Source organism: Nicotiana attenuata, unplaced genomic scaffold (genome assembly GCF_001879085.1).
Source record: "Nicotiana attenuata strain UT unplaced genomic scaffold, NIATTr2, whole genome shotgun sequence".
Classification (NCBI taxonomy): domain Eukaryota; kingdom Viridiplantae; phylum Streptophyta; class Magnoliopsida; order Solanales; family Solanaceae; genus Nicotiana; species Nicotiana attenuata.
In genome coordinates this window covers 560,933-574,985 of record NW_017670478.1, presented here as the reverse complement: position 1 = coordinate 574,985, position 14,053 = coordinate 560,933, and the positions used below count along the sequence as shown (strand labels likewise).

The window sequence follows — 14,053 nt, the reverse complement described above, 5'->3', positions numbered from 1 at the left end:
CCTATCATGCTCACGATCGGCCCTCTATTTCTGCTTATGCTCCTCTACACCCTGGGCGTATGCCTGAATACGAGAAATATCCATGTCTGGCTGAAGTGAGACCGACATACAATCGTTAAGCAAGTGCGGCTCTAACCCCATCACGAACCGATGAACCCGATCCTCCATCTTAGATACAATAGTGGGAGCATACCTAGCCAACGAATCAAACTGAAGACTGTACTCCCGAACACTCATGTTACCCTGCCGAAGAGTCAAGAACCTATCAACTCTGGCCCGTCTAAGATCTGGTGGGAGATAATGACGAAGAAAATCTTCTATAAACTCCTGCCATACTGCTGGAGGGGCATCCTCACCTCTGGACAATTCCCAAGACTCGTACCAATTAACTGCAACATCTCGGAGTCTATAGGAAGCTAGCTTAACTGACTCAGTCGCAGTGGCCTTCATTACCTGTAACATCCTCTGCACTCTATCAATAAATACCTGAGGGTCCTCATTTCGATCTGATCCAGTGAATACCAGAGGGTCTAAATTAATGAAGTCACGAACCCTCGCACTGACGAACTTATCTGCATGACCAATACCTATTTCCTGACGCTGAGCATGTGCGGCTACCAATCGGGTTAATAGCTGAATAGTATCTCTCATCTCCTGACCCGGTGCATCTGGCTGAGGAGCTGAACGTACAGGGGCGGGCGTTGGAGCTGGTGCCCCTCGGAGCTCTTTTGAAAGGGCGGGGTATGAGGAGACTGAGATGGAATCTCACTATGAGACTCTCCCCGAGCCCTGCCAACTCGTGGCACTCGACTAGTAGTCTCGCCAGCCACGGACTTTCCCTTCTGGGTGGTTGTAGTCTTCGGAGGCATCACTGAAAACGTAACATATTTTTAGAAACATGAATTCTTATATCGCACAATCTGAGATAAAAAAAGAGGATAACATCCTATATGTCATGTAGCCTCCTGTCTATAAGTGTGGTGTACAACACACCCATAAACAAGACTCTACTAGACACGGTCTGTGAACAATCCTAGGGCAAAACTGCTCTGATACCATTTTTGTCACGACCCAAACCGATGGGCCGCAACGAGTGCCCGAGTCCTACCTGTGGAACACCTTTTAGCATGTGACTAAGATATAAACATGAATAATATCTACTGAATTACGAGAGTAACATGCACGACAAAAACATGTCCAAAAGACATATATACATATACATGCAGATTACAGTGGCGATCCGACAAGGTCGCGATAGACAAGTATATACCCAAAACTGAATGCCGACAAGGCCACATACTATCCAACTGTACACATCTATCTATAGACCTCTAATAGAAATACAACCGTACAAAGACGGACTGAGCCACGTCATACCTAAATATATATATATATATATATATATATATATATACATACATACAAGACAATACACTAACAAAACTACAAAAGNATCTATCTATAGACCTCTAATAGAAATACAACCGTACAAAGACGGACTGAGCCACGTCATACCTAAATATATATATATATATATATATATATATATATACATACATACAAGCAAATCATACCAAAATCAAAAGCAGCCCCGGATCAAGTGGAGCACGCCAACTCTCGCAGATCAAGGATCCTAAGAAGGGGGGCCGTCGACATGCCTACCTGCACCTGTGGGCATGAAACACAGGCCCCGGGAAATAGGGCGTCAGTACGAAAAATATACTGAGTATGTAAGATATGAAAATCAGTACATAAAAGACATAGATGAAACATGGAATATAGAAATTCATCTGTAAATCTGAATAACTTTGTAAATTCTGAAACATTTATAGTATCATGCACGTGTGTATAAATGTCGTGTCATGCATAGGTATAGGTATACATAATATCATCAAGCCTCTGAGGTCATCCCATCATATCGTCTCGGCCACTGTGGGCAACATCACCAATATATACCAACTGATCGGGTGGTGGTGCGTATATAACGCCGTAACCTTTTCCCATATCCCATATACATATAAATACACATATATAACGCCATCTAGTCATGGGTCAATGTACATGTATAAATGCATGGAATGCATAAGAAATATGTTAATAAGATTTTCTCGGAATACCATATAAAATCAATATACACTTCGGATAAACTTTATCAAATACGTATTTTTCTGAGACCCGTGAACAGAAGATATAATAATTCATATGGGAAATCAAGAATATAGACACCTCTAGTATTTCTATGAATAGAGTCATTCATGAAAGTTGCATATTTTGCTCGTTTCATTTGTATTAGTTGGATCATGCCAAAAAAAAAGAAGGGATTGCGTTAACATATATGGTTTCCAATTGATGCAATTGGTATATCTCCAGCTATGATATCTTGCTAATACGTTATACGAAATTCAGTATGAGGTTTTGTTTGGCTAGTGGGAGTATGAGGCCTGTCTTTCTTGAAAACCCACATCTTATGAACTCCATTGATGAAGGAATACCTTTGATTTACAACCACATCATAAGGCTTTTGAATTTGGAAGTTGCTTTGACTAAGAGTTATTGGAGTGAAACCATCAGTAGGATCAGCTTTGCAAAAACAGATGGTTTTGGATTACCATTAGTTGGAGAAGAGTGAATAATAGCAAAGGGGGATGAAGAGAAGAGATCAAAGCCACGTTTTTTTTTTATGAAATACACAATAGATTTTGGGGTAGGTATCTTGACACAAATTTATTAGGTTGCCACCTTCAAAATGACTAAAGGAGTAATTTTCCTTAGGTAGTGGCCAACTGCCACGTTTTTGGAGGGGTGGGGTGAGAATTATTAATCTTTATCCACTTATTAGGTAATTAGGTAATGTCTCGTTATCCGATAATTAACCAATTACCCGCATAATTAAAAATTATCTCAAATTACCTGAAAATACTACTCATTTTTAATGTACTTTATACCTCATACTATCACAGTCATATGGTACCTTGTATGGTACTAGTTCGTAAATATAGGGTATTATCGCTCGACCCGTACTTTATCCCAAATCGGCAACCTTCAACGAAGCTCGTTTTCTTCAATTCGTGTATCTTTTATCCTTCATGGCACTTACTTATCGCTTGTTATAAATAGCATAAATACGTTAACCTCAAGATAATCTCATCCCCGAGTCTACGTCAATTAACTGAAGACGAAACTTTAACGTACGAAAACGCGAGATGTAACAACTACCTCACCAATTTCGGGCTCAAGCTCCTCTCACCTGCTCCCAATGGCACGTCCTTTTTTGGGATCACCAGGGGACCAAGCTCGGAATAATCCTCCAACGCGCCCATGTCCATGCCGTTGAAAAACATATTGAGGGCGTCATCTACGCCCCATGCCGTCTCATTTGATTTCCCTTTATAGTATTGATCCTCACTCGAACATAGACTTTGTGTGAGACGGTGACTCCGTGATGTCGATGACACCGGCTACTTCCTTCGGGGAAGGGGCAGTTTCTTTGGAGGCCGTGGCCTCTGATTGTCCTTCTGGCTCCCAAGCTAAAGAGGGATCGGCCTCTCAGCCACCTTTCCCCGATTTCCGTCCGTTCTCCTTTGTCGATGGTCGACCCGTGAGGGAAAAACTCTAGATCGTCGTCCTCAAGTTAATCCTTGAGGCGGAAGAGGGAATCGGGGTTAGTTACCTTGGCTTTGGTACTCTTTTGTTGCTTTTTCGGACCTGGACAATTACCCTCTTTTACTTGATCTCGGCGTCCGAGGAGCCAGAGGATTTCCTCTTTTTCTTTTTCTTCTCCTCCTGTGCAGCAGGACTGGGCTATCCCGAATTGGAGGGTTCAGCAAGCGAGGACCGGACCTCGTCCTCTTCTAGTGGCCAGAGCTTAGTGGTCTTGGGAACACCTGTAAAAGAAAAAAATTTAGTAGAAACAAAGGTTAAGTATGAAAGCAGGGTTGTTCAGGAGGACTCACCATGGGAACGGGCCTCCCACTTGCCCTTTGAAAGCTTGCCCCATTCGCGCTCAAAATACGACATTTGTTTGCAGATCCCCTCGATCCACTCCGTGAAGCGGGGGACTGCCTTGAGAACTTGGGCGACTACTACACGATAGTAGGCACAGACAGAAAAAGAACGAAGGAAGTACCAAGTACTATAGAAGGAGAGAAAGCTAATGGGATGGGTTCCACTTTTCAGGGTACGTTAAGAGTTCGAGGGGAATGAGGTCTTCGGTGTTTACCTGAACGAACCTCCCCTGCCAAATCGATCTTCATCGATGCTCAAGAATGGAGCTTGCTTGCTCGACAAACGAGCTTGATAAACCCCCTCTCGGAAAACTAGGGGACTGTAGAGACAAAGCATGTGGTTGAGGGTAAGCCGAGGTGCTTCGGTGTTGTTGAAGAAATGGCGGAGGAGGATTACGATCCTCCAAAAGGACTGGTGAATCTGCCCAAGGCAGACCTCGTACCTTTTGCAGAAGTCGAGAATTATAGGGTCCACCGGGGCGAGCGTGAAGGGGTAAGTGTAAACACTTAGATACCCCTCCACGTGAGTGGTAATGTCTTCATTAAACCCTGGAACGACCACTTCGTTGCCTTCACAGTTGCAGTTCACCCGAACTGTAGGGAGTGTGTCCTCAATAACAGAGCATATGTACCTCCAAACTCCCTCGCCTCGGTTCTATTGACTGGAGGCCTTCTCGACTTTAAAGTTGTTCTCAATGGATCAGCCCCCAGGGATGAAGCTCTTCAAAGGACGCTCCAGAAAAACCTCAGGAACAGCCACCTCGGCATTCGTGGCCGGATTGGAAGTTGAAGGGACAGTCTCTTAAGGCACAGATTTGGAAGTTTTTTCCATCGGATTCTAAAAAATATGAAGGTTTGAAGGTAAGGATGAAGGTTTAAAGAAGAGGATGAAGATCTGAAGATAGGGATAAAGGTATGAAGGTCTGACTTGAATATTTAAAGAAGGAATATGAAGATATGGAAAACAATGTACGGAGATTTGAAGGGGTCAAGCGAAGAATTTGAGGGTATATCAAGGAGCTCAAGAATCGGAAAGTAAAAAGTGAAAAAAGGGCCGGAGCTTTTATAGAGGAAGGGTAATCAATGCATAACGTTTCGTATTTTAGGACGGTCAACCGGCGGCTGACACGTGTTTGAAGTCAGAACGACGCGACTGATGGGACACTTCGCTGACCTGTCAAATCGGTTGTTTCGTACGGAAGAAGGAACCGGGGTTAATTTATCGCTTCGATAAATCTACTCTCCGAAAAATGAGGGGACTATATGTGTACGGGTAAAATCGGGGGTTAAATTTTTCCCAATTCCCCGATGAGGGAACAAAGGGGAAGCACAGCTCGACATGATTATAATCGAGGCCCAGGAGCCCTTCGTATCGAAACCCGGGAGGAATGAACGATGTATCTGAGATTGGACGCGGTGAAATGACGGACCCGTTTAACTTCTGGACCTTTGGGGACGCGTTGAACGGTTATGCATGACGAGTTGGGGGCCATAATATTCGCCCCCAACTGGATATTATGGCGTGAATTGCATTCAGTATCAACTGTGGATCAACATTTACCGTAAAAAGAAGATTTTTACCTTATTTAGACTTGTACTAGGACTGAAATTCCCCTACTATATAAAGGGGAAGATTCTTTTTTTATTTTGACACATTGCGACACACAAATCAAAGCAATAAAAGATTACTTTTGTCTTCTAGTTAATGTTGAAAGCATTGCTAATTTGTTCTTTTCTTCACTCGCGACCGAGCTTGTACCGAGCGCCCAATCGAGGACGAATTCCACTATTCAATCTAAGATCAGGATTGGTCGCTACATTGCAATTGGTTTGATCATTTACTTTGTCTTTTACTCATTTACATATTGTTCTTAATCATTCATATTGAATTAAATCACATATATATTTAATTGTTACTCATTTTTGGGGTAAACAAATTTATATTATATGTGTTATATTAAAATTTGTTATTATTCTGCATAGTAATTAATGACGGACGAATATTACGTGACGTTTTAAAAAGAACATTGAAAGATAACCAAACCATATCAATACCAACAAGAAATCAAGACGATTGAGAAAATTTTGAAAAGTCTAATTTTGATAATATATAATAGAATAATTAAAAAAAACTTAAAATAACCAGCTGAACCAAACTATTAGTAGTCCTACCTACCAAACATATTGCATAGCTTCACGAATTTATAGCTTTTGATACTTCAGAATCACATAAATAAATACAATATTAAACCAGAAGAACACCCTTTTGTATTCAAATTTGAAGTAGAAGAAGAACTTTGACTATTATCAAAAGCTTTATTTAATCTTTGTTGCTCTAATTATTATTTGTTTCTCTTATAATTATATGCAGTATTGTTCTTTTTGCTGTGTTTGGGTATGAGTATATATTCGGTGATTGTATACGGTCGAAATCAAAGAGCCGATTTCGTAGTCTTAAGTTGAGCTATGAGTCCGAATCCAGGCGACTCGAAATGGAGGTCGGGTCCGACTGAAGGACACACACCTCGAGGAAGCAGATCGAAGGCCTATCACGATCGAGGGTACTCAAGAAAGAGCGGGAATTTCCAAGAACACGTGGGCCAAGACTTAAATTATAGGATAAGATTTGTACGAAATAGTACAAGTCCGTACTGGGTTGTTATACAGCTGTACCAATAGGATTCTTTATCATAATTGAAAATGTACCATATTAGGGTTCTCCCCTCCTATATAACATTCTACTCTGCAATAGAACATTCTACTCTGCTTTCCTTGTTTAACGTGTTCAACAATTGTTCTTCAGCTTTATGGTCTTTACTTTATTGTTCTAAGCTGACCTCGAGGTCCCTGGGGTAATCAAGCTCCCATATTGCTCCAACAACACTAATTTGGTTCAGCAATTCTACTTACTTAAGCTTAATATTACTTGTATAATCACTATTATTAGAATATATCATATATCTTTAAAACCACAAATTATTTTTAATTGTCACTCACATTTTTCGAGGTAAACAGTGATAGGATAAGTTTTGTTAGGATCTATGAGTTAAGGAGCTGTAGAATGTAGGAACCCGTTATATAATTTTAAGTTATTTTTGTCTTTCTATCCTTTGTTCGTTTTCGGGTAGGCCGGTTTTAGGACAGTGGCTTAGTGCTGATGCCGTAGTGTAGGGTTGGTTAATTCCTTGCCTTTTAGGTGGCAACATCGATCGCTCGAATATGGTCCTTTCGACTTGCAGAAAGGACATTATTTATTAGTGTTCTGTAACATCATTTGTTATCGATCACGTGAATCATAAGTATATTTAAACTGTCAAATTAAGAGCAAATTCAATCACTGGTCATATAATTATGGCCTTTCACAAATGGTCATAACTATAACTAGACATGTTTTACCAATGTTATATAACTATATTTTTTCACATAAAATTTTCATTAACTCACACACAAACCATAATGACAGAAAAATATAATTTTTCGGTAATATATTTTTATTCCATATTTTTATTTTTTATTTTTAATCTAATAAATAATAACCCAAATTTTAAGAGCTCTCTAATTATCCATACTTTTTTCATCAGAATCTCATGCATTCCAAACTAAATATTTTTGGTGAAGGATTTGTTGGGATACACTATTAACCATGCGGTTTAGACATAGTATTTTGTTTTATTCTTTATGGAACAATTGTTTATTTAATTTATTCAATTCAATAAAGTACTATTTAAATAAATCATTTGTTACATGTCTGTCCTTTTAGTTATGTAGTAGACAATGTAATGTATGGAGTCTTAGCTCATGCACAGAAGATTAAATTGTTGGTTCTCATAATTAATAAACTATGTTCAGTATCAAAGATATTGTTGGACAAAATATCTTGATGATTGTAGCACAAAATTATAGTATAATTTGTTTTGATTATAGGACTGGTTTTACTCCGACTTCTTGTGCTAATATACTTAGTGTATACTGAACGGACCAAGTAGAGAAAAGATGTTTTTGTACTGAATATATAAAATATTTTCTCCAATTCATTAATTGACCTTATACTCCTAATCTTGATATAATTATTATGATCAATGTAATTTGTTTATTGTTTTGATTTATCAAAAGGTACTACTCTATTCAGAGTTAGTGTATGCCTAATAGATTGGACAATAACGAATAACATTTAACAACAACAACAAGCCCAGTATGTTCCCACCGGGTGGGGTCTGGGGAGGGTAGTCTGTACGCAGACCTTACCCCTACCTAACAGGTAGAGAGCCTGTTTCCAATAGACCCTCGGCTCAGGAAGGGTAATAAGAAGAAGAGGAAAGCAAGAAAGGGAGAAAGAAAGAAGAGAAAAGAAAAAGGGAGAAATAAAGGATAAGTAGTATTAAATAATAACAATAGAGAATACAATACCTAGGTGAACAAAACCACATAACGTAATAAGAATCTAAGAATATAAAGGGACATGCGTGCTAATAAGACTATCGGTGAGTAACTAAAAACTACCCACTAACCTTCTACCTTAATCCTCGACCTCCACACCCTCCTATCAAGGGTCATGTCCTCAGTGAGCTGAAGCAGCACCATGTCCTGTCTAATCACCTCTCCCAGCACTTCTTAGGCCTACCTCGACCTTTTCTCAAACTCGCCATGGCCAACCTCTCACACCTCCGAACAGGAGCATCAATGCTCCTTCTCTTAACATGTCCGAACCATCTCAGCCTCAACTCCCGCATCTTGTCCTCCAAGGAGGATACTCCCACTCTGTCTCGGATAACTTCATTCTTGATATTATCTCTTCTGGTACACCCACACATCCATCTCAACATCCTGATCTCTGCTACTTTCATCTTCTGCACGTGGGAGTTCTTGACTGGCCAACACTCCGCCCCATATAGCATAACCGGTCGAACCACCACTCTATAAAACTTACCTTTAAGACTTGGAGGCACATTCTTATCACATAAAACACCGGAAGCGAGCCTCCACTTCATCCATCCCGCTCCGATGCGATGTGCGACATCTTCGTCAATCTCCCTGTTACCTTGGATAATAGACCCGAGATACTTAAACTCGCTCTCTTGGGGATAACTTGAGCATCAAGCTTTACCTCTACGTCTGCTTCATGGGTCTCATCACATAATTTGCACTCAAAGTATTCTGTTTTGGTTCTACTCAATTTGAAACCTTTAGACTCCAAGGTCTGTCTCCAAACCTCCAACCTCGCGTTAACTCCGCTTTGCGTCTCTTCAATCAACACTATATCATCGGCAAATAGCATGCACCAAGGCACCTCTCCTTGGATGTGTCGCGACAATACATCCATCGCTAAGGCAAATAAAAACGGGCTAAGAGCCGATCCCTGGTGCAACCCCATCACCACAGGGAAATGCTCCCAATTACCACCCACGGTCCTCACCCGAGTCTTAGCATATTCATACATATCCTTAATCACCATAATGTACGCTACCGGAACGCCGCTAGCCTCCAAACACCTCCACAGGACCTCCCTCAGGACATTATCATACGTTTTCTCAAGGTCAATAAACACCATATGCAAGTCCTTCTTCCTCTCCCTGTACTGCTCCACTAATCTCCTTACCAGATGAATCGCTTCCGTAGTCGAACGCCCCGGCATGAATCCAAACTGATTCTCGGAAATAGACTCGCACCTCCTCACCCTGGCCTCCACCACCCTCTTCCAAATCTTCATAGTGTGACTCAATAACTTGATACCCCTATAATTATTGCAATTTTGAATATCACCCTTGTTCTTGTAAAGCGGAATCATCGTACTCCACCTCCATTCTTGGGGCATCTTCTTCGTCTTAAAAATAACATTAAACATCCCAGTGAGCCACTCCAAACCTGCTCGCCCCGCGCTCTTCCAAAAATTCTACCGGAATTTCATCTGGTCCCGTCGCTCTGCCCCTGCACATCTTACGCATCGCCCCTCCCACCTTCTCTACCGAAATCCGCCTACAGTACCCAAAATCCCACCGACTCTTGGAGTGCTCCGACTCACCCAGCACAATGCATCTATCCCCCTCCTCGTTCAACAGTTTATTGAAGTATGTCTGCCATCTTCTCCTAATAAGTGCCTCGTCCATCAATACTTTGCCATCCTCGTCCTTGATGCACTTGACTTGGTCTAAGTCACAGGCCTTCCTCTCCCTCACCTTGGTCAACCGGTACAACTTCTTGTCCATGTCTTTTCCCCCGAGCTCCTCGTACAAACAAGCAAACGCCGCATTTTTAGACGTTGTAACTGCTAACTTTGCCTCTTTCTTTGCCTTTCTTTAACACTCCCGATAAGTCATTTTTTCCTCCTCGTTTATACTCTCCACTAGCTTCAAATAAGCAGTTTTCTTAGTTTCCACTTTACCTTGGACCTCTCCATTCCACCACCAGTCCCCTCTATGACCCCCAGGAGAGCCCTTCGTGAGCCCTAAGACCTCTTTAGCAGCTACCCTAATGCAACTCGCAGTCGTGAACCGCATACTAGACGCGTCCCCCTACTCATCCAGGCCCTCATAGCCAACAACTTCTCCCCCAACTCCTGAGCTTTGTCCTTGGTCAAGTTACCCCACTTGATCTTAGGTTGCCTACACACCGCCCTCTTCCTCCTACTCCTCTTGATCTCTAGGTCCATAACTAGGAGCCTATGTAGGGTCGTGAGGTGCTCACTTGGGATGACCTTGCAATCAGTGCACAGACCTTTATCGCATTTCCTGCAGAGAAGATAATCAATCTGAGTCTTGCCCATTGAATTCTGAAAAGTGACCAGGTGCTCTTCTCTCTTCGGAAAACTCGAGTTAGCTATAACCAAATCAAAAGCTCTAGCGAAATCCAACAGTGAATACCTCCCTTATTCCTATCCCCAAAACCAAACCCGCCATGCATATCATCATAACCCCTAGCACTAGCCCCAATATGGCCATTGAAATATCCACCAATGAACAACTTCTCTGTTTGCGGGATACTACACACCATCTCGTCCAAATCCTCCCAGAATTGCTTCTTGACCTCCTGGTCCAAACCAACCTGAGGAGCGTATGCACTAATCACGTTTATAGTAAACCCACCAACTACAAGCTTAATACTCATCAACCTATCATTTACCCTCCTAACCTCGACCACGAGCTTCCTGAGGTCCCTGTCAACTATAATACCTATTCTATTCTTACCCCTAGCACTTCCTGAGTAACATTTGTGAATAATAATTAGTTGATAGAATCCATGTCTCAGTTTTGAGTTTGATGATACCTTTTTATGTAAGCATATAAGTTTTTATGTGAAAACGCGGCCGGTGGATTTTGTATCCGTCACATGAAATAGTTTAAGCGAAATTGTAAATGATTTAATTAGTTGGTTAAATTAAATTTTCAGTGATTTAATTTAATTAACTGGTATTTGAGAACTTAACATGGGGAATTAAAATAAGTGTTATTGAATTTTTAAAATTCATATTGAGGAGTTCAATTGCAGTTTTTAGTGGAATAAATTGCAATTAATTATAGTAAGAATTAATTCATGCTAATTTTGAATTAATGCTATAATTGGTAGACTCTTATTATTTATGTGGTCCCTTCTATACCTAGTAAAAACCTGGACAAGACTTGGGTAAAAAGTGACTTGGGAGAAAGTCATCTAGTAGAGCTGGAGTAGGATTCTATTTGTAAAAGCAGAGTCCTACACGTTTTTGGAGCTAAATTTCGTCCAAAAATAAGTCTATTAAAGGAAGACTAATTTCACCCAATAACTTACTTTTTAGAGTTGTATTGCTCTTTCCCACCCAAAAGCAAAATCGTCCAAAGGTTTTACTAGGCATATAGCAGAAGACTGCAGCCCTGGATTCTTGTTGTGTGAAAGATTTGTGCAACGATTTCAAGAGATTAGTGCTTCTAATCTAGCGATTATAGCATTGTCTAGTTTACATGTATTTGATGCCTGGTTTGTATGCTTGCTGCCGTTGCGCATGTTTTAACAATTGGTATCAGACGCCGTCTTACATCTAACTAGATAATGTAATACAACATGAATAGAGTAATAATAAAACGTGTTGTTTCTTGATACATGTTTGGTATGATTATTCTATGTCAAAAACGTGATTGTATTTGTTAGTATCTTAATTCTGAAATTATGAATTAATATGCACATGTATAAACAGTGGTGTTATATTTATTGACAGTCTGTTTAATTACGTTTTTGATTAATAGCAATTTGTTTTTAATAAAAACGTGACTGTATTTTAATGCTATTAATTCTGTAATTATGGGTTAGTATACATATGCATAAACAGTTAATTAATACTATTAATCTGTTTTAGTTGCGTTTTGTCCATAATCACAGTGTTATATTAATAAAAACTTGACTGTTTTGTATGCTATTGGTTATGTAATTTTGGATTAATATACAGAATTATGAACAGTGGTGTTTTTGAACGGTGAAAAATATACTATTTTTTTTACAATTCTGTCTGAACATATTTTTAATAAATAATTATAAAAATATTATTTTGAGTTCTGAAATCATGTTTTAACATACATCAGTATATTACGTAATTTGAATAAGTCGAAATAATAAAAACCCTTAAAAATGCCAAAAACAGAATTCTACAAATAGGTCATGATTTTGGAATTCGAAATTCTGTCGAACTCCGATTGACCTCAAATTTGGTAGGTTCATTGAAAACGGCCCGGTGAGCAATACACATTAGCTTTGAGGTACGTCATTTTTTGGGCATTCGGGGTCGTTTAGATGGTTTTTTGGCCATTTTTCTATTTTCTGAAATTGTTTTTAATAAAAGAATTTTTTTAAAAGAAATATGTGATGGTAGGGTTCAATTCACATTGCCTCTATGTTTTACAGTACTATAATGAATTTATATGTTGACATAGGTCTTCTTCCATATCGGATAAATTCATTATAGATGATTACTGTAGTTTTCCTCTAGTTATTTGATTACTTGTATTAACTCTCCAACTGAGTTACATGTTGATTCAATAAAACTAGAGTTTATAAAAGTGATATTTACCTATCTTAAATTAACAGTTTGCTCTCCATCTGAATTGGTCCTATTTAAATTTATGGGATAAATATCTTACATCACTCATATATCTTGCATGAATAGTTAAGTTTCCCTAACCAATCTAACTGTTCAATGAGCATGGTTATATGTGTAATGTGTTGTTTTGAATTTAATTATTCTAAATACATAACTAACGATCTATTTAATATGAATATCTCTCAGATTAACCATGTTTCATTCAACTCACTTACCTCAATTTTGAACCAAAACAAGTTAGAAGGACCTAATTATGTTGACTGGAAAAGGAACCTTGATATTGTCCTAACTGTTGAAGGTTACAAATTTGTAACCACTGAGGAGTGCCCAGAAAAACCTGAAAATGCCACTGATGATCAGGTTAAGGCCTATGACAAATGGGTTAAGGCTGATGAGATGGCGCGATGTTACATTCTTGCCTCTATGGTGAATGTTTTGCAACATCAGCATCAGTCTATGGGATCTACTTATGATATGCTCGAAAGTCTCAAAGAGATGTTCGGTGAGTAGAATCGTGCAGCTAAGCAGACAGCCATGAAAGCCCTTTTGAACACCAAGATGGCTGAAGGATCATCGGTCAGGGGCCATGTTCTGAAGATGATGAGTCTTCTGAATGAACTGGAGGTCCTCGGAGCTGTGATTGATAAGGAGTCTCAAGTTGAGATGGACTTGCTGACTCTGCCTGACAGTTTTCAACAATTCCGCTTGAACTATAATATGAACAAAATGAATTTGTCACTAGCGAAATTGTTGAATGAGCTGCAAGCGGCAGAATCTATTATCAAACAACAAGCTCCAATTGTGGCACTCAATGTTGAGAAAGCTTCGGTTTCTAAGTCGAAAGGCAGTAAGAGAAAGAAGAAGGCTCAAAAGGTTTTAGCACCTGCTGGTGCGGCTGGTGTGAAAAAGCCCAAAGGCAAGTGCTATCATTGCAAGCAACCTGGGCATCACAAAAAGCAATGCCCTGCCTATCTGGCAAAGTTGAATA

At 39.8% G+C, this 14,053-nt stretch overlaps 2 protein-coding genes across 2 annotated transcripts; one reads left to right on the top strand and one right to left on the bottom strand.

Moving 5' to 3' along the window:
• Positions 1-10,464: 10,464 nt before the first annotated feature.
• On the bottom strand, positions 10,465-11,105 carry LOC109240012 (craniofacial development protein 2-like). The gene is made up of 2 exons (XM_019406633.1): positions 10,862-11,105; positions 10,465-10,817 (listed from the first exon to the last, which is right to left on the bottom strand). Exons 1-2 carry the CDS (start codon positions 11,103-11,105, stop codon positions 10,465-10,467), a joined length of 597 nt encoding a protein of 198 aa, XP_019262178.1.
• Positions 11,106-13,236: 2,131 nt separating this feature from the next.
• On the top strand, positions 13,237-13,575 carry LOC109240011. The gene has a single exon (XM_019406632.1). It carries the CDS (start codon positions 13,237-13,239, stop codon positions 13,573-13,575), a length of 339 nt encoding a protein of 112 aa, XP_019262177.1.
• The last annotated feature ends 478 nt before the right edge of the window (positions 13,576-14,053 follow it).

Excerpts from the sequence above, each read along its gene's own strand:
- LOC109240012 (XM_019406633.1), bottom strand. The coding sequence starts at position 11,105 with ATGAGTATTAAGCTTGTAGTTGGTGGGTTTACTATAAACGTGATTAGT. Across the intron at positions 10,818-10,861 it reads TGGGGATAGGAATAAGGGAG|CTAACTCGAGTTTTCCGAAG; the intron begins GTATTCACTGTT and ends ATTTGGTTATAG.
- LOC109240011 (XM_019406632.1), top strand. The coding sequence starts at position 13,237 with ATGAATATCTCTCAGATTAACCATGTTTCATTCAACTCACTTACCTCA.